This window comes from Carcharodon carcharias, chromosome 6, assembly GCF_017639515.1.
Source record: "Carcharodon carcharias isolate sCarCar2 chromosome 6, sCarCar2.pri, whole genome shotgun sequence".
NCBI classification, from domain to species: Eukaryota; Metazoa; Chordata; class Chondrichthyes; order Lamniformes; family Lamnidae; genus Carcharodon; species Carcharodon carcharias.
In genome coordinates, this window is record NC_054472.1 from 10,135,090 (window position 1) to 10,161,895 (window position 26,806).

The 26,806-nt window shown below is 49.4% G+C and overlaps 1 protein-coding gene across 2 annotated transcripts in view; it reads left to right on the forward strand.

Moving 5' to 3' along the window:
* The window catches only part of tshz1 (teashirt zinc finger homeobox 1), a 135,762-nt gene that overhangs the window by 72,856 nt on the left and 36,100 nt on the right, over positions 1-26,806 (forward strand). Inside the window, exon 2 of one of the 2 annotated variants that reach the window (XM_041189075.1) lies at positions 6,222-9,380. In XM_041189075.1, the coding sequence (XP_041045009.1) occupies positions 6,222-9,373 (3,152 nt within the window). In that variant the 3' untranslated portion in view covers positions 9,374-9,380. Of the gene's footprint in view, positions 1-6,221; positions 9,820-26,806 lie in introns of those variants that run through there. The other variant, XM_041189074.1, reaches the window with a different exon arrangement.

Genomic DNA, 26,806 nt, shown 5'->3' on the forward strand with positions numbered 1-26,806 from the left:
AGTGCAGCAGTCCCTCAGAAATGTACTGGAATGTGAGCCTCGAAATTTTGACTGAGGGAACTTGACCCATAGCCTTCTAACTCAGAGGTGAAAGTAACACCCGCTAAACCCAATTGACACAGTCTTTAATGCTGCTTCATACCAGAAGTATTAAGTTTTGTATTAAATTCTAAACCATTTCCTGAAATGTTTGATTTTCTAACTGTTAAAAAAAGGTCTAAATCATCAAGCAACTTGTGTTGAAGAAGAGAGATGCTTTGAATTGTAAATCGCCACATATTACCACAATTTGCATCACTCTGCCATGAGCTGCACAGAAGTGCCAATCTAGCCACCAACATTCCCCTGAATTTCAATAGACAGCTGCATTTGTGCATTAATTCCCAATTAAGCTCACGGCAGAAAGTTAAGGCTGGTACTCAACAGCTTAAGGACCCTTTTAAGGAGAAGATTTATGTTCTTGCAATGTCACTCAACCTACCTGGCCAGAAAGGGAGCAATTAAAACTGTGGAGTCTCACTCCTGTAGGTTGTAACTTGTTACTGGAGATTTAATAATTTGTAAATGTTAGTTTTTTTCTTACTTTTCCTTTCTGTCTCTTTTTCTCTCTCTCAATCTAATCTTTCTTTCCCTCTCTTTGTATCTCTTTCTGTATCTGATTGGATGCTAATTCACCTGATTTCCTTTTCCATCATTCCTATGTTTCTTTCTTAACCCTTAAACCCATTGGTTAAGGAGGTAGACCGTTGGTCCCATCACTCACTGGGGTCCCAAATGTCTCATTATCAATTCTCACATCCAGCAAGGCATGGTGCGAAAATGTTTCAAGCTAAAGAGTGAGGGAATATGTTTAGCTAACAGGGCACACCACAAGATGCCCCCCTTCATTTCATTCTGTGCTGCAACCTTGGTTAAACCTTGGTTTAACTCTGGAATCAAAATTGCTCATCTACCACTTAATAATGCTTAACGAACATGTAATTAGTTCATGATCAGGAACCGACCCAAGTATCTTAAGCAGGTGCCATCTTACCATCGCACTGTCAAGATATTAGATACGACTGTTAGGAAAATGCAAGGTTGTATGATACTTGTGTCACTGTTTATTGTGTCACTGATCCTTTGTACTGGGACAAAATGTTGACAATTAAACCTCACTGATCGGGAAATCTTTTCCCATTGATTTTCTTTAAAAGAAGGCTTACCAGATTGAATTTTAAAGTACAGCATGTGAGAATGTGAGCGAAACAACCTTTCATTAATCTGTGTACAGGAAGTATCGTTTTCAAAGTCCAATGCATGGGATATTTTTCCTGATTAAAGGCATAATACAGTTAGAGAACGACAGGTGCTATGCCTTTGAGAGTCTGTGCACTCTTCCCACCCCTGGCTCCATAAAACATTTCAAATTGAAAGCTGTGACTTTGGATACCCTCAGATCTGTCTCCCCCATTTGCAGCACTTGCTGCTGTACAGCGTTGTCAGGTGAAATGTGGAAATGGGCTCCGTTCTCATTTCACAAATAAAAAGGCAAGCTTGGGTTTAGAAGGATCTCGGGTCTTTTTAGTTGGTGGCTGGGAAGTAGCTCTCCACCGACACACCAGACGTTATCTCAGTCATGTACCTGTGCTTTGGGGCTAAATCACTGAGTCTGTAAATGCAACCATTCTCTGCATAGGTGCCCGCCTCCTTTATTCTCTAACATGTCCTAGCATGTCACTGTGAGTTACTAATTTAACATTCATGTTGCACAAAACTGCTTTCCGTTCATTATCATTTGATATACAGTGCGATTTACCCTGAGTTTAAAAAAAAAATATTTATGGAGGGTTGTATTTCTTTTAAAAATGGTTTTACTTGCTGACCATAATTTGGTTTATTTGTTTTATTCCCTGCTTATTTTGCTTTGGGTGATCAGTTGTGAGACTTCAATGCTCCCCCTTTTGGTTCTGGCTTTTTTTAAGAATATGCAACATTTTCAGCAGACAAGTCACAAGAACAAGAACACAAGAAATAGGAGCAGGAGTAGACCCTTTGGCCCATTCACTACAATCATGGCTAATCTTGGGCTTCAACTCCATTTTCTTGCCGGCTCCCCAAACCCCCTGATTCCCAATCCACCAAAAATATCTCCAACCTACTTGTAAATGTATTCAACGATGGAGCACTCACAACCGCCCGGGTTAGAGAATTCCAAAGATTCATCACCCTTTGAGTCAAAGAAATTTCTCCTCAACTCAGTCCTAAATGTTCAGCCCCTTACCCTGAGACTGTGCCCCTGTGTTTTAGACTCCCCGACCAGCGGAAAGAACCTCTTAGCACCTGCCCTGTCAAAACCGCTTCAGAATCTGGCATGTTTCAATGAGAATGTCTCTCATTCTTCTAAGCCCAAAAGAATATAGACCCAATTTGCTCAGCCTGCCATCATAGAACAATCCCCTCATCCCAGGCACCAATCAGTTGAACCTTCGCTGTACCTCCTCCAAGGTGAGTGTATCCTTCCTCAGATATTGGGACCCAATTGGCACTTGGTCCTTATTAAGTGCATCTTTTTGTTATAAGCATAATTCTGCTCTGTAAACACATTCATGACAAAGACCCACTATTACCAATCCCTCCAGCTTAATTAGGCTGTGCCGCCTTATAGCAGTTTATGAAGATGGCCGTGCATATGACTGTTCAGCGCTGGGAAAATTTGTAGATGCGATTCAAAGGAAAATGAGAACACAAGGACGATTAGATATGCAATTCAGCCACGTCATAATGCCGAATTGAGATCATTGCCACATTACAGTGAACATAAAATGCTCAGGCACTCTTACATTTTTCTTTAAGAAAATCACACATTTGGTGTAAACATTGTGGCAGGTAGAATTAAATGATGATCTAGTAAAACTGTGTAATATGCAGCATTGCTTAACATTAAGTCGGGCTCAACAGCAGAGTTCCTGTTGCATTGTGTGGCATTGTTAGCATTTTAAAGGCTAGGTAAACCTCAACCTTATTATTTTCTTGGGATCAGTAACCTCAAGGTATTACTCAGGGATGGGTTTCAGTTGTTGCAATGGTTTTGGACCCTCAGCTCTGCCCTATTTCTCCTGCTGTTGCACAACACAGTGATCCTGGTATTAATGCGGAGGCTTGGGGTGGGGGCAAGTGTGGGAACAACCCAGTGAGCCCCAGGGACTTGAAGGCCGACCCATCTTAACTCCTGGCCCACAAGAAAATCAGAAGGAAACAGCCGGAAACTGTTGGGTTTTTCCTGCCCAGGATCCAGCTCCATAATCCGGTTCCAGGTTTGCCTTATGATCTGGCTCCAGATTTTGCTCCATAATCCGGTTCCAGGTTTGCCTTATGATCTGGCTCCAGATTTTGTCCAAGGACCTGAGTCCAGGGGCAGAATTTTTAGCTCAGCGATCGGGGGTGTGCCTGACCCGTTCGAGCGTAAAATAACCCATGATGATGTCGGGCGAGCGTCCTGATGTCATTCCGCGCTCGTGCAACATTTCGGTCAGTGGGCACGCTCGAAAGTCCGAAAGCACGACCACCGACAATTAAGAGAGCAACTAAGCCCATTAAAGTTCCAATTGTCCTCGATTTTTCACGGTCTGTCCCACCTCACGGTTGGCAGACGGGTGAATCGGCCAGGCGGACTTTGCATTTTTGATGAAACCTCATCCCAGGGCAGGATGAGATTTCCGATATTAATTGAAAAAAATAAAAATGTTTGGACAGAATTTTCCTCATCTATATGTTGAGGTGACTGATTCTGATGCGTGGACATTTTTTTCTAGATTTTGAGATCTTTCTTAATTGCTTTTAAAATCTTCACCTCCTGAGGCAGCTCTCTGCCTTCAGGGAGCTTTCATTCTGCATTGCCCCATGTTCACTCTCCCCCGTGTCCACTCTCCCCCGTGTCCACTCTCCACCGCGTCCACTCTCCACCGCGTCCACTCTCCCCGTGTCCACTCTCCCCCTTGTCCACTCTCCCCGCGTCCACTCTCCCCCGCGTCCACTCTCCCCCGCGTCCACTCTCCCCCACGTCCACTCTCCCCCGCATCCACTCTCCCCCGCGTCCACTCTCCCCCGCGTCCACTCTCCCTCACGTGCACTCTCCCCCGAGTCCAGTCTCCCCGTGTCGACTCTCCCTCGCGTCCACGCTCCCCCGCATCCACTCTCCCTCGCGTCCATGCTCCCCTGCGTCCACTCTGCCCCACGTCCACTCTGCCCCGCGTCCACTCTCCCCCACGTCCACTCTCCCCCGCGTCCATCTGCCCTGTGTCCACGCTCCCCCGCATCCACTCTCCCCTGCGTCCACTCTGCCCCGTGTCCACTCTCCCCCGCGTCCACTCTGCCCTGCGTCCACTCTCCCCCGCGTCCACTCTGCCCCGCATCCACTCTTCCCCGCGTCCACTCTCCCCCGCGTCCACTCTGCCCCGTGTCCATTCTCCCCCGTGTCCACGCTCCCCCGTGTCCACTCTCCCCGTGTCCACGCTCCCCCGCGTCCACTCTCCCCCGTGTCCACTCTGCCCCACGTCCACTCTCCCCCGTGTCCACTCTCCCCCACGTCCACTCTCCCCCGCGTCCACTCCCCCCCATGTCCACGCTGCCCTGTGTCCACTCTCCCCCATGTCCACTCTCCCCCGTGTCCACTCTCCCCGCGTCCACTCTCCCCCACGTCCACTCTCCCCGCGTCCACTCTCCCCACGTCCACTCTCCCCGCGTCCACTCTCCCCCGCGTCCACTCTCCCCTGTGTCCACTCCCCCCCGCGTCCACTCTCCCCATGTCCACTCTCCCCCGCGTCCACTCTCCCCCGCGTCCACTCTCCCCCGCGTCCACTCTCCCCCGTGTCCACTCCCCCCGCGTCCACTCTCCCCCATGTCCACTCTCCCCCACGCCCACTCCCCCCCCCCCATGTCCACGTTCCCACACACCCGTGCTTACTTCAGCGCTCGCCCTCCTTCTGCATTTCAGCGCCTGTTTTTCATACCGGCCGGCCGCTAATCGGCCAGCGAGCGTGAAATCGCGATCGGGGTCCGATTGCGGTTGGCGGTCTGTTCCCCAACCACTGATGGCACACGCCCACCGAACCAAAATTCCTGCCCCAGGTTTTTTTCCCCCCCGGAATCCGGTCCCAGGTTTTATCCGAGGATCCAGCTCCAAGTTTGGCCTGACAAGAGAGCCGACACTGTACGCAGTCCCCCACCCATCCTCCCCTTAGTCTTCCCACCCCCCCGACCAAATCAGGCCTCCAGTTAAAATTGCAGATCAGACCCTGATTACATCATCGGACCTAATCTGCATATCTAAGGAAAACTTGGGAAATGACCGGTACTGGTCCGAACTGGAGTTCCATTTTAAGTTGTACAAGACCAGCTCGGAGCAGCACCAGCCAGTTCCCAAGTTGTACTGATTTTTCCTTCCTTCCTGTAGGTGTCCTCCTGAAGCAGTAGGTTAATACGGAGAAAGAAAAGAAGACCTGCATTTACATAGTGCCTCATTTCACGGACCTCAAGACACCCTAAAACACTTTCCAGCCAATGAAGTACACTTGAAGTGTAGTCACTGTTGTAATGTAGCCAAGGTGGCAGCTGATTTGTGCACAGCAAGCTCCCACAAACAGCAATGTGATAACGACCAGTTTATTCTTTTCACGTACTGCAGGAAGGAAAGGGGGAGGGGGGGGTTGGTCAGAGACGGTAACAGAAACCCATCATTCCAGCCGTCCCCTCCCCCTACCAGTTTGGTTTCCACCAGTTAACATCAGGGCCAATGATTATTTTTTGTTATAAACCTTCAAGTAGACGTATCTGTTTTTTTTTAAATTTATTTTACAGTAGAAACACTGCACAGCTCATAGTTGATGTTTTTTTTTGAAAAACTACATTAACTTTCAAAGAAAAGCCCTGTAATATTCCCACAGCAAAATAAAATGTGTTAAAATTTAGTTTAACGTAACCCGGAGATTAGGGAAATACCTCAAAACATTTACTGTAAGCTATTTGTAACATGCATTTGGGTGAGGGGTGTGGTGGGTAGACGCAGCTCAGATACAGATCAGCCATGATCTGGGTGAACAGCAAACACCCTGGAGGGACCGAATGGCCTCTTCCTCTTCCCACCTCCCTGAGTTCATGAGCTTTTGAAATGAAGGGGTTTTTTTCTCCGCCAATGCTGAGCTCTCGGTAATATTTTGCTTGTATATCTTTTCTTTGCCCAGCTTATGTCCCTGAGGAAGAGCTGAAGGCGGCAGAGCTGAACCAGGATCTTCAGGACAAGGGACTGCCTCCGGGGAGCGAGCAGGAGCATGGGTTCATGTGCGCGGAGGAGGAAGAGGGTAAAGAGGCGCCCAGTTACCAGAATTCGCCCATCAGCACCCCGAACAACCGCGACCCGGGCTACGGGTCACCCACCAGCGACACCAGCGACCAGCTGGCCGAGCTGCAGAGCACCTCCTCGAGGGACGGGCAGGAGAAAGAGGAGGGGCCGGGCACGGAAAGCACGCAAGCCTCGCGGGACAGCCTGGCGCAGATGAAGGCTGCTTACTCCAACCTTTTGTGCAGCTCCTACTGGACAAGCCTGGGCCTGGACCTCAAGAACCCCAACCAGCCGAGCACCAGCACCAGCACCAGCAGCAGCGGCAGCAGCAGCCACAACGGTGGCAGCAGCAGCCACAACGGCACCGCCGGCGGCGGCGGGGGTGGGGTGGGCTACGACTGGCACCAGGCCGCCTTGGCCAAAACCCTGCAGCAGACCTCGTACGGAGTGATGCCTGAGTCCAGTCTGTTCAGCACGGTGCAGTTGTACCGGCAGCACAGCAAGCTTTTCGGCTCTGTCTTCACCGGGGCCAGCAAGTTTCGGTGCAAGGACTGCAGCTCGGCCTACGACACCCTGGTGGACTTGACGGTGCACATGAACGAGACGGGTCACTACCGCGACGACAACCAGGACAAGGATGCCAACAACCCCCGCAAGTGGTCCAAGCCCCGGAAGCGCTCCCTCATGGAGATGGAGGGCAAGGAGGACGCGCAGAAGGTGTTGAAGTGCATGTACTGCGGACACTCCTTCGAGTCCCTGCAAGACCTCAGCGTCCACATGATCAAAACCAAGCATTACCAGAAAGTGCCTCTCAAGGAGCCGGTGCCCGCCTTAGCCTCCAAACTGCTGCCCCCCAACAAAAGGAGAGTCCAGCACGACGTCCAGCCCTGCTCGCCGGAGTCTGGGGTGAACCCCTCCGGCACGCCAGGCGGCGAGTCGGCTTCTTCCCAGAAAGCCGCCAATCCTTACGTGACCCCCAACAACCGCTACGGCTACCAGAACGGTGCCAGCTACACCTGGCAGTTCGAGGCCCGCAAAGCCCAGATCCTGAAGTGCATGGAGTGCGGCAGCTCGCACGACACGCTCCAGCAGCTGACCGCCCACATGATGGTGACCGGCCACTTCCTGAAGGTCACCAACTCCGCTTCCAAGAAGGGGAAGCAGTTGGTATTCGAAGCGGCGGGCGAGGAGAAAATCCAGTCCATCCCCCTGCCGCCTTCGACCCCCACCAAAATGGCTGCGCCCACCGCCCTGGCGAAGCCCGAAACCCCCCCCCTGCCACCGCCGCCAGCTGTGGAGCCCAGGAAGGAGTACGAGGACCGGCCAACGGAGGAGAACGGGAAGGAACGGGAAATCAAGGAGGAGAAAGATGACCCTGTGGAAAAGTTCGAGTCCACTTCCCAGTATCAGTATCTTCGGGAAGAGGACCTGGATGAAAGCCCTAAAGGCGGCATTGATATCCTGAAGTCTCTGGAGAACACAGTCACCACGGCAATTAACAAAGCTCAGAATGGGGCACCTACCTGGGGGGGCTACTCCAGCATTCATGCAGCATATCAGCTTTCCGGGACCACCCGGCCCTTTCAACCAACAGTGCAGAACGTTCAGTTGACCCCGTTCTACGCCAGTAGCATGAAGGCCCTGTCTTCGGAACATCTCGCGGCGGCGGAGCCTTCAGAGTGCCAGTCACCACCGCCTCAAAAGAGCAATGTCCACGCCATGGAGGAGCTGGTAGAGAAGGTGACGGGCAAAATGACCATTAAGTCGGAGGAAAAGCCGGCGGAGAAAGAGCCAGTGGCCACGCCTGTGACCAGGACAAGCTGCGGCTCATCGCCTCCCGGCGCTAAGGACCCTCCCAAAGCTGAAGACCCGGACAGTTCGGCACAGCTGAAGAAAGGCGCTGATGGGGAGGAAGTGAAAGTGAAAAGGGAGAGCAACTCAGACAGCCCTCCTCCAAACGGGACAGAGTGTTTAAGATCAACTGCCAGCAATGGCTGTAACAGTATGGCAGTTATTACAGACCATTCGCCAGAGTCACCATTTGTCAATCCACTTAGTGCACTGCAGTCGATTATGAACACACACTTGGGCAAGGCTGCCAAGCCATTGAGCCCCAGTCTTGATCCATTGGCCATGCTGTACAAAATAAGCAACAGTGTGCTAGACAAGCCCATATTCCCTGCCGCGCAGGTCAAACAAGCAGATATTGTGGATCGATACTACTACGAAAACAACGACCAACCCATAGACTTAACAAAGTCAAAAAGCAGCAAAAAGCTCATCTCGGCCATGACTGAAACGATACTCTCTTCATCGCGGGAAAATGCTTTATTGGACATCTCTGACATGGTCAAGAACCTCACGGGCCGGTTGACACCCAAGTCTTCGACCCCGTCGACTGTTTCGGAAAAATCCGAAGCAGATGTGAGTAGCTTTGAGGACACCTTAGAGGATATCTCTCCTGTCCAGAAGAGGAAGGGCAGACAGTCTAACTGGAACCCTCAACACCTTCTGATACTCCAAGCCCAGTTCGCAGCCAGCTTACGCGAGTCCTCTGAAGGCAAATACATAATGTCGGACCTAAACCTACATGAGCGGGTGCACATTTCAAAGTTTACTGGTCTCTCCATGACCACGATAAGCCATTGGCTGGCCAATGTAAAGTATCAATTGAGAAGGACAGGTGGAACTAAATTCCTGAAGAACTTAGACACAGGTCACCCCGTTTTCTTCTGTAACGATTGTGCCTCTCAGTTTAGGACTCCTTCCAGCTACATAGGCCATTTGGAATCTCACTTAGGGTTTTCTATGAAGGATCTCTCAAAGTTATCAATAGAGCAGATTCGAGAACAACAGGCAATTTCAAAGGTCATACCAAATAAGACACTGAGTTCAGTTGGGTTGTCAGAGGAGGACATAAGCTGTACATTCCAGTGTAAAATGTGCAACCGAACTTTTGCCAGCAAACATGCGGTCAAACTGCACCTTAGCAAAACACATGGCAAATCTCCAGAGGACCATCTGTTATATGTAACTGAATTTGAAAAACAATAGTACCCAGGTAAGGAGATGTGTAACTACGCATGTACTGATAAACACAGAGCATGACAGAAACACTCCAGGATGAATGTAATGAACATTTCCTCATGTCTAGACAGTATGTACTTACTTGTCATTATTTTGCTGTTAACGCTCCCTAACAAATAATCTCCAGAGAACTAGGATCACTATTGAGTTCATCGCTACAATAATTTCTCTTATCATGTAATAATCCGGTGTGTTGATCAGACAGTCTCACAGTTTCAAATTCAGAATGTTATTTTGTTTCAGGTCAGCACATTTTTAATTGTATATTTGGAAGAAGGAAGTTCAGGGTCTGGACTAGGTAACGAGAGAAAAAAAAAGCACATTAATATCAAAATGGAATGGCGTCGTTGCAATTTGACCTTTTGAACTTTGAACTGGAAGCAATTACTGTCAACGTAATTCCATAATAACAACTGCAGTCCTTGTGAGAGAAAAAAATAAAGTTATATTTGAACCTATATTTTATATGGAAGGTTATGTGTTGGATTGTAGGCCATTGCAGTACATTTGTTGACAAATATTTGGCAGTTGTGAAAGTTCTTAGTTCAGAGAATTGAAGGGGAACAGTGAACATGATCCATACATTCTGCTGTTTCTGCAAATCGCAGTTTTCAATCATATGGCCTTAAAGAACATACCTTCTCTTGTAAATGTCTGATGCCAAATGTTCAGAATTAAAATATGAGAAGCATCCAGAATCCCAGAACATTTCAAAAATATGCTGTTCTCTGAATAAGGTGTTAGACCCTTTTTAGCCTGTGTTAAGAGAAATGTCAATCCTCAAAAGCTTTATAGGATCAACGATTGAAAATTTTAATTTTGGTTCTCTGCTATCGTTTAGGGTTTTTAGAGAAAGATTATAAGGAAGGCTTGCTTTTCGATAGCTACTTTCACAACTTCTGAACATCTCAATGCGCCTTTACAGCCCAATTAAGTATCTTTGAAAAGTAGTCACTGCTGTGACGTAGGAAACGTAGCAGACATTTTGTGCACAGCAAGCTCCCAAAAACAGCAATGCTGTAATGGCTGGATCATCTTTTTCTATGATGTTGACTGATGCTTAAACATTGACCAGGACACTGGGCTTAACTCTTAGAAATAGTGGCTGTGGGATTTTTTTTTATGCCCACCTGAGAGAGTGGAAAGGGGTTTGGGTTAACGTCTCGTCTGGAAGTTGGCAGTTGAGAAGGTGCAGCACTCCCTCAGGACGTCACTGGAGCGCCAGCCTTGATTTTTGTGCTCAGGTCCTGGGATTTCATGCCTACTCATATAAATTGATGCGCTAAATATTTGGATTTCAGAATTCTGTTTATATGCTTGGTTGGCTGTCATATGGTTGGTAACAGCAGTGTTAAGCAAGAGGGGATTATGTAGGTTCCAAATGCGGCATTCTGTTTGGTGTATTGTCAGAACGTCTGCCTGACTCTGTCAGTCACAACGCTAACGTCTGAAATGAACAACAGAGGTTCAATGAAGAGACTTAGCTCAATTTGCGCATTGCTTGCATGCAACACACATGGTGGGGGGTGGGGGTGGGGGTGGAGGTGGGCACACGGGGGTGGGGGGTAACTTTGATTATGATCGACGTTCTGAAGTTGCTGGTATTGAAACGGCTGCTCATCCTGCAGCGTGCAAGCTTATCCATCCATTCATATCACTGCATGGGGAAATCAAATCGTCTATAATGGCCGACCATTTTGATGCTGTCCAGAAGACTGTAAGAAATAGAAGGGGGAGTTGGCCATTCGGCCCCTCCATTCAACAAGGCCATGGCTAATGCTCTACCCCTACTCCCCCTTCTTGCATTAATCCCAAATCCATTGATTCCCTTAGCACCCAAAAATCTAAGAACCTCTCTTGAATAGATTCAACAACTGAGCACCCGCAGCTCTCTGGAATAGAGTATCCCAAAGGTCCACAACCCTCTGAGGGAAGAACTTTTGAGACACCATCACCCATATAATTAATATTGCCCCCCCACAACCTCCATCGGCGCATTGTTGTCAAGTAACCCATTCACTTGGAGTATGACACTGCTAAATGGTTTTAACTCAACCGATCGCCTCGCCAAAATCAAACATGAGCTCTGCGGGAGTGAGAGGCAGATGCTGTGAAACCGAGACCAATCCTTGAAATGATCTGTGCTGATGTTGCTCTGGCCTGAGATTTCATCTCGATGCACAGGCTTTGACCCCAGCCCCTTCCTTACTTCGCCTGTTAGCCATTGACCACCTCATCGCCATCATTAACTGTCGACTGACATTGTGGGGACGGGTTGGATGGGGAGAAAGCAGAGCAAGGGGGCAGACATTCTAATGAACTGTGGCACTTCCATTGTGCTTCCATTGTTGTCAAAAATGAAGAGCTGTCCTCATCGATCAAAAAACGGTTTCAAACGCTGCACAAAAAATAAGTTATAATTCCTTTATGCATTGATAGCTCGGCTGATGAGATACAAACACTTCAGTGAGCGTATTAAAAATGATTAATTATATATGGCCCAAGCAGAGCTCACAAGTTTATTGTGCTGTCAACTGGTGTTTGCTCATAGTGGATAGACCATCGAAGAAAACGGCAAAATGATTTTAAACGGCTTTACCCTTTCACAACACAGCAAACAGAGTAGGTCCTGCTAATACATTACTGGAATCCCTTTGGTCTGGATCAGAGGACCTTTCATTTCTGATGTGGGGAGGAAGATTTCTGTATTTTTTTTCCCTTTAGTTTCTGCTTCCATCCTTGCCAAGGAGATGACTGATTGAATTTCACCTGCGCTGAATTATACTTGTGCAACTGGTAATTGCAGAGAGCCACAAAGAGAAACATAGGTCCGGCTTTTGTTGTACGGGGACTCAATAGCGGCATATTTCCAAATTGATAAGAGAGAGAAGCTTTCAATGCATTTATAATCCCACAAAATGTAATGCACTGTGGGTTTAGTCCAAAGGGCATCCGGTCTCTGTTTGCCTAACTTGGGATAATGGATAGCTGCAGAGGAATGCTGTACCCCCAGAGGCCCACAGATTAAACGTTAAAGTTTTCATCTAAAGCTTGGCAAATTACGTGGAAATGTTCCAATTTGCAGCAAATGCAATGGACGGGACACGGGTCTGTTTAGTAAATGTGGCCACCCACGCTGCCAGGAGCACACACACACACACACCCACATACACACACACACACACACACACACCCACACACACACTCACACACACACACACGCGCGCGCACACACACACACACACTCTCACACACACACCCACACACACACACACACCCACATACACACACACACACCCACACACACACTCACACACACACACACGCGCACACACACACACACACACTCACACACACACCCACACACAAACACACACACACACACTCACAAACACACCCACACACACTCACACACACACTCACACACACAAAAATTACTCCTTCTGAACTGGAAGAAAATCGCAGGAGGAGGAGAATTCCACCAGAATATAAGTTGAAGTTGTTTGTAATATTCATGCTTGGTAAGCAGCAAACCAATTGGCCTGGAGTACGGGAGGATTCAATAGTGCGCTTTGATTCAAGAGCTGACCAGGCCCAAATTATAAATATTAAATTGTTGTGCATGCCTGGTGGACACACACGGCGCTGTCCAGTTTATTCCTCGAATGAGGAGAGCTCGATCGTCTCTAAACTATGGCAGTTTACTTCGAGCACGGAATGAAGTCGGGTAAATACACTGTCAACCTTTCAGCGTGTGAAGAGATCTAAAATCAAAAGAGGCATTTTGTGTATTTAGAGATTTAATGAAGATTGTTGCAGGCACAGAGGGACCTTTAACATACTCTTTCATAACACATGAGCAGCCTCTTTATCAATCTCCAGGAGCCACTGATTACCATCTTCAAAGTGTTGTGTGGATTTAAAGTATTAAAGACATGAAGCAGACTAGAGACTGGCTGTTTCACCCGAATGCTGCGGGATTGCTGTAAATTTTATTGCCTGGTCCTATAAACAGGCAGCAAAGCAAAAAAACAGGCAAATCCATTGTGAGCTGCAGTACTGATAGAAAAGTTGCCCTCCTCAGTTCTACGCTGCAGCCCACAATTACAGTGTGGGAAACGCCTGTAATATACCATCAGCTTACATCAGTAGAGTAACTTGTATCCTGAGATTTCTTGGAACAGGAGGAAGCCATTCAGCCCCTGGAGATTGGTTCATCTGTCAGTGAGATCATGGCTGATCTGTGACCTAACTCCATACACCTGCCTTTGCCCCATATCCCTTAATACCTTTAGCTAACACAAAAAAAAGATCAATCTCAGTTTTAAAATGAACATTTAAAATTAAGCATCCATTGCCATTTGTGGAAGAGGCATCCTAGTTACAATGTGGAACTGGCTACAACCAGCACAGGTACATTTAGGGAGAAGCCGCGTTGCACACATGAGGGAGAAAGGAATAGGAGGGTATGCTGCTGGGGTTAGGTGAAGGGGGTTGGGAGGAGACTTGTGTGCAGCATAAGCACTGGCATGGACCACTTAGGCCGAATAGCCTGTTACGTGTTCCGTGTAATGTTACAACAGCCGGCCGACGTTTGCAGCACTTGTAATGCAACACAGGAAAGCTATCAACACACAAGGCATGTCATCAGTTGATGTTGAGAGATTTCAGTATGATAATCTCCGCTGCTTGTCTTTTTAAAAAGATTTTGTGGCCATACGCACGCTATTGATGAGAATCCAGCATTCAAAACACAGCCGGTAATGTTCTCCTGAAACTTTCTCTCAAAATTAGAACTGTTTCTCAAAGTGGTACTGAGTGCAAAGACAAATTAAACAAATCAATAATGGGACAATATCTTCAGCAGCCACTGTCAGTGGGCGGTAAAATGTTATTGTTCACATTCGGATGAGGAAGACCTTAGTTTAGGCTGCAATTAAAACAGAATTGATTTTTTACCGCGTAAAATATGAGAGACATAAAATTTTATGTCTATTTATTGGACACACCATGGCAGCGCTAGCATTGGAGCAGAATGAATAGTTTAGTAGATCTGCTGCTTAAGATCTACTGAATCCAACAATAAAGGGTAGTGATCTGACCAATCCCTTAAACCCCTTGCGAACTTGTACCAGACTTACAGAGCTCCGCTGTTTGTGTGTGGTTTCGGCAAGCTATAAGCCTCCTGTGTCTCTACAGGGCAGGCATGGAATAATCTTCTTGGGGTTGTGGGGTTGGGAAGGCTTGGAGTGGGGGTGGTAGGGGCGGGGGGGAGGTGTTAGGGTTTCCATTCTTCCTGGAATCCCATCCATTCCCGGAATTTTCCAAAAATTCAACCTAATCTTCAGGGCAGCGCTGCAAACAACTCCAGAAGGGAAAGCCATCAGGAGCGCAAAGATAAAATCGAGCGTGTAATTTGCATTTTCGTTCATTAGTGATTGAAAAATATTAGAGGAGGAGTTAAACACAGAGGGCAGGCGCCGGCCTCGGGCAAGCGCACTGACATCACTTGCGCGATATTTCAGTCGGCGGATGCGCGCAAGAGCAGGCAGCGCGCCCGCCGACAAGAGGCCTATTAAGGCCTTTGATCAATTCATTTAAACCCACTTTTCTCTGCACATCCAACCTTACAGTTGGCAGGCGAGCAAATCAGCCAGGCGGCCTTTTGAATCTTTAGCAAACCTCATCCACGGGTGGGATGAGGCTTCCACGGCTGAATAAAAAAATATAAATTTTTGGGCAGGGTTTTTATTCGGTTAATGTTATTGCGAGTGAGTCCCACGCCGGGACGTTTTTTATTTTCAGATTTGGAATCGCTTTACTCTTGATGTTAACGTTGTTCAGCTCCCAGGGAGCTCTCAGCCTGCACTCCTCCCGCCAGCCCCCACCCACCCCGGCAGCGCTGAGTCTCTCGACACGCCTTTCATGCTGGGCTGGCCGTTAATTGGCCGGCCCAGCGTGAAATCGCAGTCGGAGTCCAATCGCGGGCGGTGGACTGTTTCCCTGCTGCTCCCGGACCCGCTCGCCCACTGCCCCCTGACCTACGACCTGAAAGTTAACCGGTCGGAGGGGTTGGAGGGGAGAGAGAGAGAGACCATGTGAGGAAACCTCCAGAGGATTGTGTCCGCTCAAAGTTGCCGACCTGAAGGGGTGGTGGTCTACCGGGGTCGAAGTGCAGCCGAAGAGAAAAATCAGAAATGCATCATGGCCTGAATTTCACGCTTGGCGTGTGCGCCAACTCGGCGGGGAGCGGACGCCGATGTGGAGTCCCGCTCCCGGCCGCGGTCCTGTTGCCAACACGACTTCACGCTGGATGGTGAAACGCGTCTTCTCAAAGGTCCAGGAGGGCGGGAGCCTGCTGGGCACCGGGTCCAACGGCGACCCGGCGGGCGCACTACATCGGGCAGAGGCAGCTCCCTGGGTGGGGGGGGGGGGGGGATTCCTCGAAGCCTGTTCCAGGAAACCATTTCGTCTGAACAATGTCCTCAGCGGCGGCTGGAGAGGTCGGGCGGGAGGGCGTGTCGGGTGCACATTCGGACACCCCCCCACCCCCCCCCCCCCCCCCCCCGGTTCCTCAGACAAGGGCCTCGCGGCCCGTGTAGAAGAGGACAGTGTCAGGCGGGACGCTCTAGTGCCCGGGGACAGCAGGAGGAGGCCCCACCCCCGGCACCCAACCAAAAAAAGCCTGGGAGGAGGTGGCAGCCGAGGGCAGTGGCCACGACCTTGTGCGGTGTATGTGGGAGCAGTGCCCCAAAATGTTCAATGATCTGCCGCGCTCGGCAGGGGTGAGTACCGAGTTGGTGAGGATCAGTGCGGAGAAGTGTTAAGGTCTGGCCGTCTCCCCGTGGAGCTCAGGAGTGTTAGACTCTGAGTGCCAACTGTCACTGACACTGGCCAAGTGGGTGAGCACCTTGCGGGTCAAAGGCCACAACTGAGATGTGCCTTGCAAGGTGTCCCGGCGAGGGGGGGGGGGGGGGGGTGGGGGAGGTGGCGGTGGTGGGGTTTGCCACGCTGCAATGGCACTGCAGGTACAGAGCGGACAATGTCCTTCCAAGAAAAGAGAAGCCATAGCACCAATGAAAGAACTAAGACAGGCGGAGGCCCCCCTCCACACCTCCTCATTCTGGCGAGGTATAAGATGGATGCCTTGGTGCTGGAGGACCACTACCCACTTCAGTCAGCCGGTTGCGGAGAGGCAGGGGTCTCTGTCAAAGGTAAGAGTACGGTGCACAGAGGTGAGAGTTTCAGATGGTGCAAACATTCTTGTGTAGTCTCATCATTAATGGGAGCCTCAAAACTGGATTCCCCATTGATCATTGAAAGACGATGGCACCATAATGCAGATCTCCATTGTCTCACCAGGGTGCCTGGCATGCACAGTGACAGTGTGATGAATGAAACTAATGACATGTCCTTGTTCTCCCCTGGATTCGCCAGCTCCCCCATGAACGCAGGACCCCAAAGAGCCACCCTTGACACCAGAGGACCGCTAGGTTTAAGATGCACCTGCATCACACCCTCTCTCTACACCAAGCACCAGCACAGATACCAGCACCTCGGTAGGCATTAGATCGTTGGCAAGAATTTCCAACCATAGTGATGAGGACACTTCACACTTGCTTGAGGAGCAGGTGGAGGCAGAGAGTGCCCAGGGCACTGGCAGTCAGAGGACTGCTGGAGACCAGGACAATGCTGATTTGAAAACAGCTGGTGAGTCTGTGGAGTCATCCATTAGGTAGCGGATGCTGGATGTCCAGCGGGATGTGTGGGAGGATCAGCCGGAGATCCATGAGGGTCTGCGTGACATGGTCTCTGTTGTGGAGGAGTCCATGCAGAGCGTGAACACTGCGTTGACCCTCATGACCGAGCGCACTGCCTCCTCCATTGAGAGAGTGGTGACTCTACTGAAGAGAGAGCTCCAGAAACAGAACCAGGGGCTCCTGGGGTTACGCTTGGACTTGCAAACCCTCACACAGGCAATGGCCTCAGGAGGTCAGTGCCAGCTTGGGAGATGGATGAGGCACCCAGTATCCTGGCTAGATGCCCGTCAATGGCGAGTAGGGAGGTCCAGAACGACCTCACTTTGGTACACGAGCTGCCTGTCTTCTGTGCGGTCTCCTCTCAGGGCACTCTGGATGATGGCAGCAGCTCCTCCGCCCCTTTGCCAGTGACCATGGCATCTGATGAGGTTGCGGCCACTGGAGAGATGCCAGCCATGGCACTGGCTGCTTCCTCCCAGGCGGGGCCAGCACAGGCTCCACTGGCCAGAGGACGACCGCCAAGGTCACCAAGGTCAACAGGACAGCAGAGTCAGCAGCTGTCTCCAATGCTGGTGCCAGTGAAGGCATGAGGGCAGCTGGAGGGGAGCAATCGGTGGCCATCAAGACGCAGCACTCACAAACATATATTTAAGGCAGTGTGAGCACAAGAGGGTGGTTTCTGCCATGTTTTGTTAATATGTTTACTGGTGAGACCATTAACACCTTATATTGTTGTGTTCATTTGATTTGAGTGCCAACATGATATAAATTTTGCTTTTGTCTTAAGGGCCTGAGTACGCTTCACTTGTTTTGTAGGTGCAGGACACGCCAGTACCTCATGCTGGACGTGAGTGGCTCTAAACTTTATTGCGCAGACACTGAGTGGACTTTGGGTTCAAATGAAAGGGTCATTTCAGACATCTGGGATGGAGGCGGCAGGCCTGGCCTGAGGGGGAAGCAGGTCTTTGGCAGCCTCGCTGAAGGAGCTTTGGATCAAGGCGTCCCTGGTATCCCTGCCTCCCTGGAGGTTCCAGAGGTCTGCCTCCATGTCCTCAGTGTTCTCCTCACCATGCTCCTCTTCTGAATCACCACTGGATTCATCACCTGAGGCCTGTGGAGCTGCCTCAAGATCTTCTTCCTCTAGTGGGTCCCCCCTTGCCAGTGCCAGATTGTGGAAAGCACAGCATGCAACCACGATCAGTGATACCTGCTCTGGGGGCTATTGTAGTGTTCCTCCTGACCAGTTCAGGCATTGGAAGCGCATCTTCAGAAGACCTATGGCCCTCTCTACCACCCCTCTGTGGAGGCATGACTCCTATTATAACACTGCTCTGCCTCTGCTCTTGGATACCAGAGAGGCGACATAAGCTACCTTTTCAATGGACAGCCCTTGTCACCCAGCAGCCATCCATCCAGCCGGGCTGGAACATTGAAGAGCCCCGGCACCTGGGAGTGTCTCAGGATGTAAGCTTCATGGGAGCTGCCAGGGTACCATACACAGACTTGCAGAATCACACACTATCTGCACATTCATGGCGTGGAAGCCCTTCCTATTGACAAAGGCATCGGGCTCACCCACTGGCACCTTGATGGCCACATGTGTGCAGTCGATTGCACCCTGGATGTGGGGGAAGCCAGCAATTGCTGTAAAGCCTATGGCTCACTCAGCCTGGCTGGCCTCGTCCATACAGAAATTAATAAATGTCATTAACCATCTAAACAGATCTTCTGTCACTAGCTTGACAAAACTGTGGACAGCTGACTGGGGGACACCACAAAGATCCCCCACTGACCCCTGGAAAGAGCCAGAGGCATAGAAGTTGAAGCCCACTATGACCTTCAGAGCCACTGGCATGGGGTGTCCACCTACACAGTCAGAGGTGATCTCAGGCCCAATCATCTGACAGATAGAGTTGACTGCCTCCCTTGAGAGACAGAGCCTCCTTTGTCACTGCACCTCAGACATATTGAGGTAGCTACATCGCCGCCTATAAGCCCTGGCAGCAGGATAGTGGCATCTTCTGCGGCCCCTTCCACCTTGGACTTCCTGCTGACCCTGTGCCCCTTGTGCCTGCGCCTGACCTCCCAAAGGTCCCTCCGCAGGAAGCTGCATGGGGACACCTGGCCTCCTCCACCTTCTGCCCCTCTCTTCCTCCTCAGAGGAGGTGTCACCAGCGGAGACCACAATCCCCATTACCAGGGTAATGGAAGGCTGACTGATACCTGGAAGGGTCCACATGGTCTGAATCCTCCAGGGGCCTTGGAGACACCAATGAATCCTGAAATGAAGCCTGGAAATGCTAAGAATGAAGCTCAGAGCAGAGATGAAGCTGTCAAGTTCCAATAAGCACCCAGCAGCAAACTATCCCCTAACCTCCTCACTACTCACATTGGCAATGCTGCTGACCCTGTTTACCCCGCCCTTGGATGAGGATTTGCAAAATGTGGGCTGCCCGCCTGCCCGTTTTGCCCGTGCGACGAGTGTGAAATTGCACAGGCCACGCAAAATCACAACGCAAAATCACAATGCAAAATCACAACGTAAAATCACGACGCAAAATCACAATGCAAAATTACGACGTAAAATCACGATGCAAAATCACGACGTAAATTCACAACGTAAAATCACAATGTAAAATCGGGACCAACTGCCTTTTTAATGGCCTTAAGTGACCCTGTAATTTTTGGTGGGTGTGGCTCCGACACCCGTGCGCGCCCACCGACCTGAAGATTGCGCACGTGCAGGATGACATCAGGACGCACGCCCAGCGTCATCTTGCGCTATTTCACGCCCGTTTGGGTCAGGCACACATCCGCCTGCGAGACATGAAATTCTGGCCCAGGTCTTACACATGTAAACATGACCATCAAACGGCACAGACCCTCGTTTGTGAAACGCTGAATATTTTTTTTCTTTTGTCACTGCATGCCCTCGATGACTTTTCCAACATATTATCTTTGATGTCTTTTTGAAAGACCCCACATCTGCCTCCCCTCTTCCCTTCCCACCAATTCCCCCTCTACCCCTCCTACTACTGCCACTCCACCCTCACCTCATCCCCATTCCCCCAATGCCCCTCAATCCTCTTCCCTCCCTCCTTGCCCCTAACCCCTTCCCTCTCCCCTCCCCCTCCCCCCTTGCCCTCCTTCCCTCCTCTCTCTCCCTCAGTAGTAGGAAAAACACTGGAGTCTATTATAAAGGATAACAGGACACTTAGAAAATGTCAACAGGATCAGACAAAGTCAACATGGATTTATGAAAGGGAAATCATGTTTGACAAACTTACTGGAGCTTTTCAAGGATGTAACTAGTAGAATAAATAAGGGAGAGCCAGTGGATGTGGTGTATTTGGATTTGCAGAAAGCTTTTGATAAAGTCCCACATAAGAGGTTAGTGTGTAAAATAAAAGCACATGGGATTGGGGGTAATATACTGACATGGATTGAGAATTGGTTAGCAGACAGGAAACAGAGTAGGAATAAATGGGTCTTTTTCGGAGTGGCAGGTGGTAACTAGTGGGTTATCACAGGGATCAGTGTTTGGGCCCCAGATATTCACAATATATATCAGTGTTTTGGATGAGGGAACCAAATGTGATATTTCCAAATTTGCTGATGACACAAAACTAGGTGGGAATGTGAGTGCTGAGGAAGATGCAGAGAGGCTTCAAGGCGATTTAGACAAGTTGAGTAAGTGGGCAAATACATGGCAGATGCAGTATAATGTGGATAAGTGTGAAGTTACCCACTTCAGTAGGAAAAACAGAATGGCAGAGTATTATTTAAATGGTGATAGATTGGGAAATGTTGATGTTCAAAAGGACCTGGGTGTCCTTGTACACCAGTTACTGAAAACAAGCATGCAGATACAGCAAGCAATTAAGAAGGTAAATGGTGTATTAGCCTTCATTGTGAGAGGATTTAAGTACAGGAGCAAGGATGTCTTACTGCAGCTGTACAAGGCCTTAGTGAGACCTTACCTGGAGTATTGTTTGCAGGTTTGGTCTCCTTACCTAAGAAAGGATATACTTGCCATAGAGGGAGTGCAGTGAAGGTTCACCAGACTGATTCCTAGGATGGCAGGATTGTCATATGAGGAGAGATTGGGTCGACGAGGCCTGTATTTACTGGAGTTTAGCAGAAGGAGAGAAGATCTCACTGAAATGTATAAAATTCTGATAAGGCTGGACAGACTGGATGCAGGGATGATGTTTCCTCTGGTTGGGGGGGGCGGTGTCTAGAACAAGGGGTCACAATCTCAGGATACAGGGTAGACAGACCATTTAGAACTAAGATGAGGAGAAATTTCTTCACTCAGAGGGTGGTGAACCTGTGGAATTCTCTGTCACAGAGGCTGTGGAGGCCAAGTCACTGAATATATTTAAGAAGGAAATAGATCTCTAGACTCTAAAGACATTAAGGGGTATGCGGAGAGAACAGCAGTGTGGCGTTGAGATAGAGGATCAGCCATGATCATATTGAATGACAGAGCAGGCTTGAAGACCGAACGACCTACTCCTGCTCCTATTTTCTATGTCTCTATGCTTCCCTCTCCTCCTCTCTTTCCCCCTCTGTCACTTGCTCCATTTCCCCTCACCCCTCTCCACTGTCCAATCCCCTGCCTCCCCACAGCAGCAGTTCTAGTGGTAGCAGAAAGCATAAAGGAAAAAGAAAGTGATTCCATTTATGTAGCACCTTTCACAATTTCAGAATGTTCCCAAGTGACGTATTAAAGCGCTTTACAGCCAGTGAATTACTTTGGAAGCGTCGTCGCTGTTGTAATGTCGGAACAAGTACAGCCAATTTGCACGCAGCAAGCTCCCACAAACAGCAATGTGATAATGACCAGATCATCTGTTTTTGTGATGTGATTGAGGGATAAATATTGGCCAGAACACTGGGGAGAACTCCCCTGATCTTCTTTGAAATAGTGGCCAAGCATCCACCTGGCAACATCCAAACCAAGTGGTTTAATGGACTAGATTTAACATATCACCACCGGCGGGTATGAAGGCAGGGGGCTGGGGTGGACGGGGTGGACGGCGTATTAAATTCAGTGGGAAGCATGCTCCCATCTACCCACCTGCCCCCTGACCTATCTGAAATTTTACTAGAGGCAGGGGAGGCATCAGGTGGCCCACCTGCCCTTGGGCCTGTTGAGGCCCTCATGTGGCCAATGAATGGCCAGTATTTTACGCATGGTTGGGGTAGGCCCACACAACACGGGAAGTCCGGCAGCTTTAGCTGGACGGGCTGGGGTCGGGCAAGGGGGGGGCGGGGATCTCCTTTACGGGTCCCCTCGGCCCATTGGGGGCATCATCCCCAAAGCCACCCCCCTCTTTAACAGTCCCGGCTGATCTTTTGAACCCAGACCCCTCACCTAGCGCTCACCCTCTCGCAGAGACCCCCGACCCTGGGTTTGCCGGTCGTTCGGCCTGTGCTCCTCAGGGCTGGGGGTTGCCTGCAGTTCCCCCCCAGTGGCTCCAAGAGGCGCTACTGAGACTACAGAGCTGCCAGTTTTCCGATTGGCTGGCAGCCCTCTAAGGCAGGACCCCCTCCTGAGCAAGGGACGGACATCTCATGTTAAAGCAATTGATGCTGCTCCCAGTGTTAAATTGCCCTAACCATTGCTGGGGTAGTTGTCAAGATTATGGTTAGGCTTCCCCCATGCCCCCAACATTTTAGCGTTGCGGGGGGTGGGGGGGGCGGGGTGGTGGGGTGGGAGGTCATGGGGACCATGGCACCATGTAAAGTTCAGCCCAATGCCTCATTCAAAAGGCAGCACCTCTGACAGTGCAACACCCCTTTAGTGCAGCACTGGGAGTGACAGTCTAGCTTATATCCTCAAATCTCTGGAATGGGACTCGAACCCACAAGCTTCGGACTCAGAGTTGAGAGCGGCACTCGCTGAGACACAGCGGACTCATTAACAGATGCACTCCAGCTTGCAAACGGTACAGTCAAACCACCGCTTCCTCTCCCATTTCCAAGTGTTAACCATTAAGCAAGCAAGTTCGAGAGAAATCGAAAAGCCACAGAGGGCGGGGTTTGCTGGTCCCGCCCACCGCGGGGCTGGAAATTCCCGCCCAAGGACAACAGGCCTAATGCTGGCCTGTCAAATTTTCCGACCAGCCCACGACAATTCCCGCAGCGGGCCGAGCCCGAAAATCCCGGCCCAGAATCTGTTTAATGCCCCCTTGCCCCCGCTCGGAATCTTCACCTGAATGTTGGCTTACAACATGACCAAGGAAATGGATCTTTCCATGCTGGAGACTCCAGGATAATCCAGGAGAGCTGGCAACCCTAAAGAACCCTTGAATGGTGACAGCATAGAGGGTGGGGGCCTTCGGCCCATCATGTCTGTGCTGGCTCTTTGCAGGAGCAATTCACCGAGTGCCGCACCCCCCTGTCTTTTCCCCCCATAGCCCTGCAAATACTTTTCATCAAGCCGTGAGAAACTTGCCCTTGCCTGTGATGGTGCCGTCAGACTCACGGAGACCTTTGTGTCGGCCTAAGGAGCTGTATCTTGTGTGTTCTTTATTCATGGAGTGTGGGCATCACTGGCGAGGCCATCGTTTATTGTCCATCCCTAATCTCCCGGATTGACCGATTGAATCTTTTAGCGGGACGCCAGTGCGAGCTGCAGATGAGTGACCACTTAAAGGGGAGAAGGAGCTGGGATTGTCCTGGATAGGATAAGGCATGGTGGTATTGTCACTGGACTGGTCCTCCAGAGACCCAGGTTAATGCTCTGGGGACCCGGGGTTCAAATCCCACCCCGGGCAGATGGTGGAATTTGAGTTCAATAAATACCTGGAATTAAAAGTCTAATGATGACCACGAAACCATCGCCGATTGTTGTAAAAACCCATCTGGTTCACTAATGCCCTTTAGGGAAGGAAATCTGCCATCCTTACCTGGTCTGGCCTACATGTGACTCCAGACCCACAGCAGTGTGGTTGACTCTTAAAAATGCCCCCTGAACAAGGGCAGTTAGGGATGGGCAATAAGCAATGCCCACATCCCACGAGCGAATAAAAGATAAGGAAGAATCAGGGAATGCATAAGCATCCAGACAGGCAACAGGAGTTGAGGGCAGACAAGACACTTGCACCTTTGAGAGAAAAAGCAGACCTGTGTGTCAGTATTTCAATAGGATGTTAAAACTATGATCTTATAAATCAACTATATTACACAGTTTACACTAATGTAAGGCAGTTTCAGCCTGAATCAACACCAGCAGTGTTGTGCAAACCAGGGTTCGAAATCCTCCCACAAAGTGCACTTTGGCAGAAGGAGTCAGACTACGTTCTGGAGTCGATATTAAAATTCTCATCCATAGGCACTCTCTGTCTCTGTAATCTCCTCCAGCTCCGCAACCCTCCCTGAGCTCTGTGCTCCTCCAGTTCTGGCTTCAGGCAGATCCCTGAATTTCTTCCCTCCACCACTGGCAGCCATGCCTTCAGCTGTCAAGATCCGAAGCTCTGGAATTCTCTCCATAAACCTCTCCGCCTTCCCTCCTTTTAGGCACTGCTTAAAAACGAATCAAGTTTTTGGGCTGCTGCCAGCTGTTTATGTGTCACGGTGCCAAACTTGTTTGATAATTGCTCTTGTAAAGCTCCTTGGCATGCGTCACCACATGAAAGGTGCTATATAAATGCAAGTTGTTAGCCTGTCACTTCACCTGCACTGCCGAGTAATGACTTTGGGAGCTTTAACATTTAGTTTTTACATATTTTCTGTCATTTAGGATAGCCGGAGGCTCTTTGGTAATATTATTAACGTGACGGGGTGTCAAGGTTCCTGCACACATCTACTCTGCTCCATTTACTTTGAAGAGAAAGGTAGCGGTGAAGCCAGCAAGAGTGACTGATTGGGTCTTTCAACTCCCCTTCACTCAAACAAACAGATACTGATCTCAGATTGGCACCTTTAGCACTGTACTGGGCCAGAATTTGCTGTATGCGCAATGGACTGAATTTTGCCCTTGTCGGGCGGGCTGGGCAGGGGTGGAGGGGGGGCGGGGGCGGAGGGGGAGAACAAACTTCGCGCATGCACACGGGTGCACGCTTGATAATCTCCCTGAGGCACAGAGCTGCCGCTTGTGCAGTGGGGCACCTGGGACTGGAGTGAATAGGGAACGCAACTTGGTAACTCTTTAACCAATGAGGTTTAAGGCTTGGGAACGAAACACAGGAAGGAGGGTGAATTAAAGGGGGAAATTCAAGGACAATTCAGGATCAGAGAGGGAAAGAAAGACTGGGTTAAGCGTGAGTAAAATAAACTAGGCTAACAAGAAAAGTTCGATTTTTTTTATACCACCCTGAAAAAGGTAAAGGCTGAAGGAATGAGGCCTCATACTTGTAAAGTTAACTTCCTTGGCCTGAGAGGTTAATTGTCTGGGATTAACACTTATCATGTTGTTAAAGGGGTACTAACGCATTTAAAGACTTTCTGTGGCAAATTTAATGGCCATTTAATGAGCAAACACAACGAATTCCTAAAAGAAAAAGGTGAGGCTAAGAGCAACCTGTGAAGCTAATGGCAGAGCGGTACTAATCACACAGCAGCTTTTCGATTTCCACATTCAACCATGCATCGCTATACCATTCATTTGTAAACAATGGTGAGTGCTGTTAGCCTCACTGTTATCATGACAGCAAATTCTAGTCCAATTCTTATAAACCTCAGGCTGGGTGTCGCAAGCTCACATGTCCAACTGACGCTTCTTGACATGACATTGTTCTGTCTTTGTAGCAGTGTGACTCCATGAAGGCCAAGGGCCCTTGCGAGTGGTCATTTCCTGTGGCAAACATCGTCTGTACTCAGAGCCTCGACTAGAACTAATTAACTAATGTTCTAACCTCAATGTTACAAGACTGCCCAGGAAGATACCCTCTTAATGCGTCGTTTCATGCTGTCAAGCCCAATAAATAAGCTGTTAATCAGAACTAATAGAATTGCAAGGTTTTTTTTTTGGTTCCATGTTCTGGACTATTCTGTGCGGCTGGATTTTTTTTTAATTATTAAGAAATTGGCAGTCAGCCTAGAAATAACAGCACTGATCAGAGATTAACTTGGTTCATTTGCTTTTCTCCAGCACTGACCGACACTCGGAGCTGCCTGCCATCAGCTGTCAATTTCACTGGGACTCTCCTGGGTTGCCATGGCAACCATGCCCAATGACGGCACTGTTTATGTTGGGCGGAGATGCATCAATCCACTATAATTCACAGAAAAAGGCCATTCAGTACGACTGGTCTATTCTAGTGCTTATGCTCCACACGAGCTTCTTGCCATTCCTCTTCATCTCACCCCATCAACATCGTCTTCTACTCCATTATTCCCCATGTGATGATCTAGCTTTCATTTGTACGCTGCAATACTACTCGCTTCAACCACTACTCCATGTGGCAGGGAGCTCCACATTCTAACCACTCTCAGTGGAAAGAAGTTTCTCCTGAATTCCTTACTGATTTTATTAGTGCCTATCTTATGTTTACAACCGTTAGTTTCCTCCTACAGAGAGCTAACACCAACCTGATGGGCCAAATGGCCAACTTCTGTGCTGTTATGATTCTGTGATTCTAGTTTTGGTTTCTGTCACAGGGGGAGACAGTTTCCCTATGCCTTAAAGAGC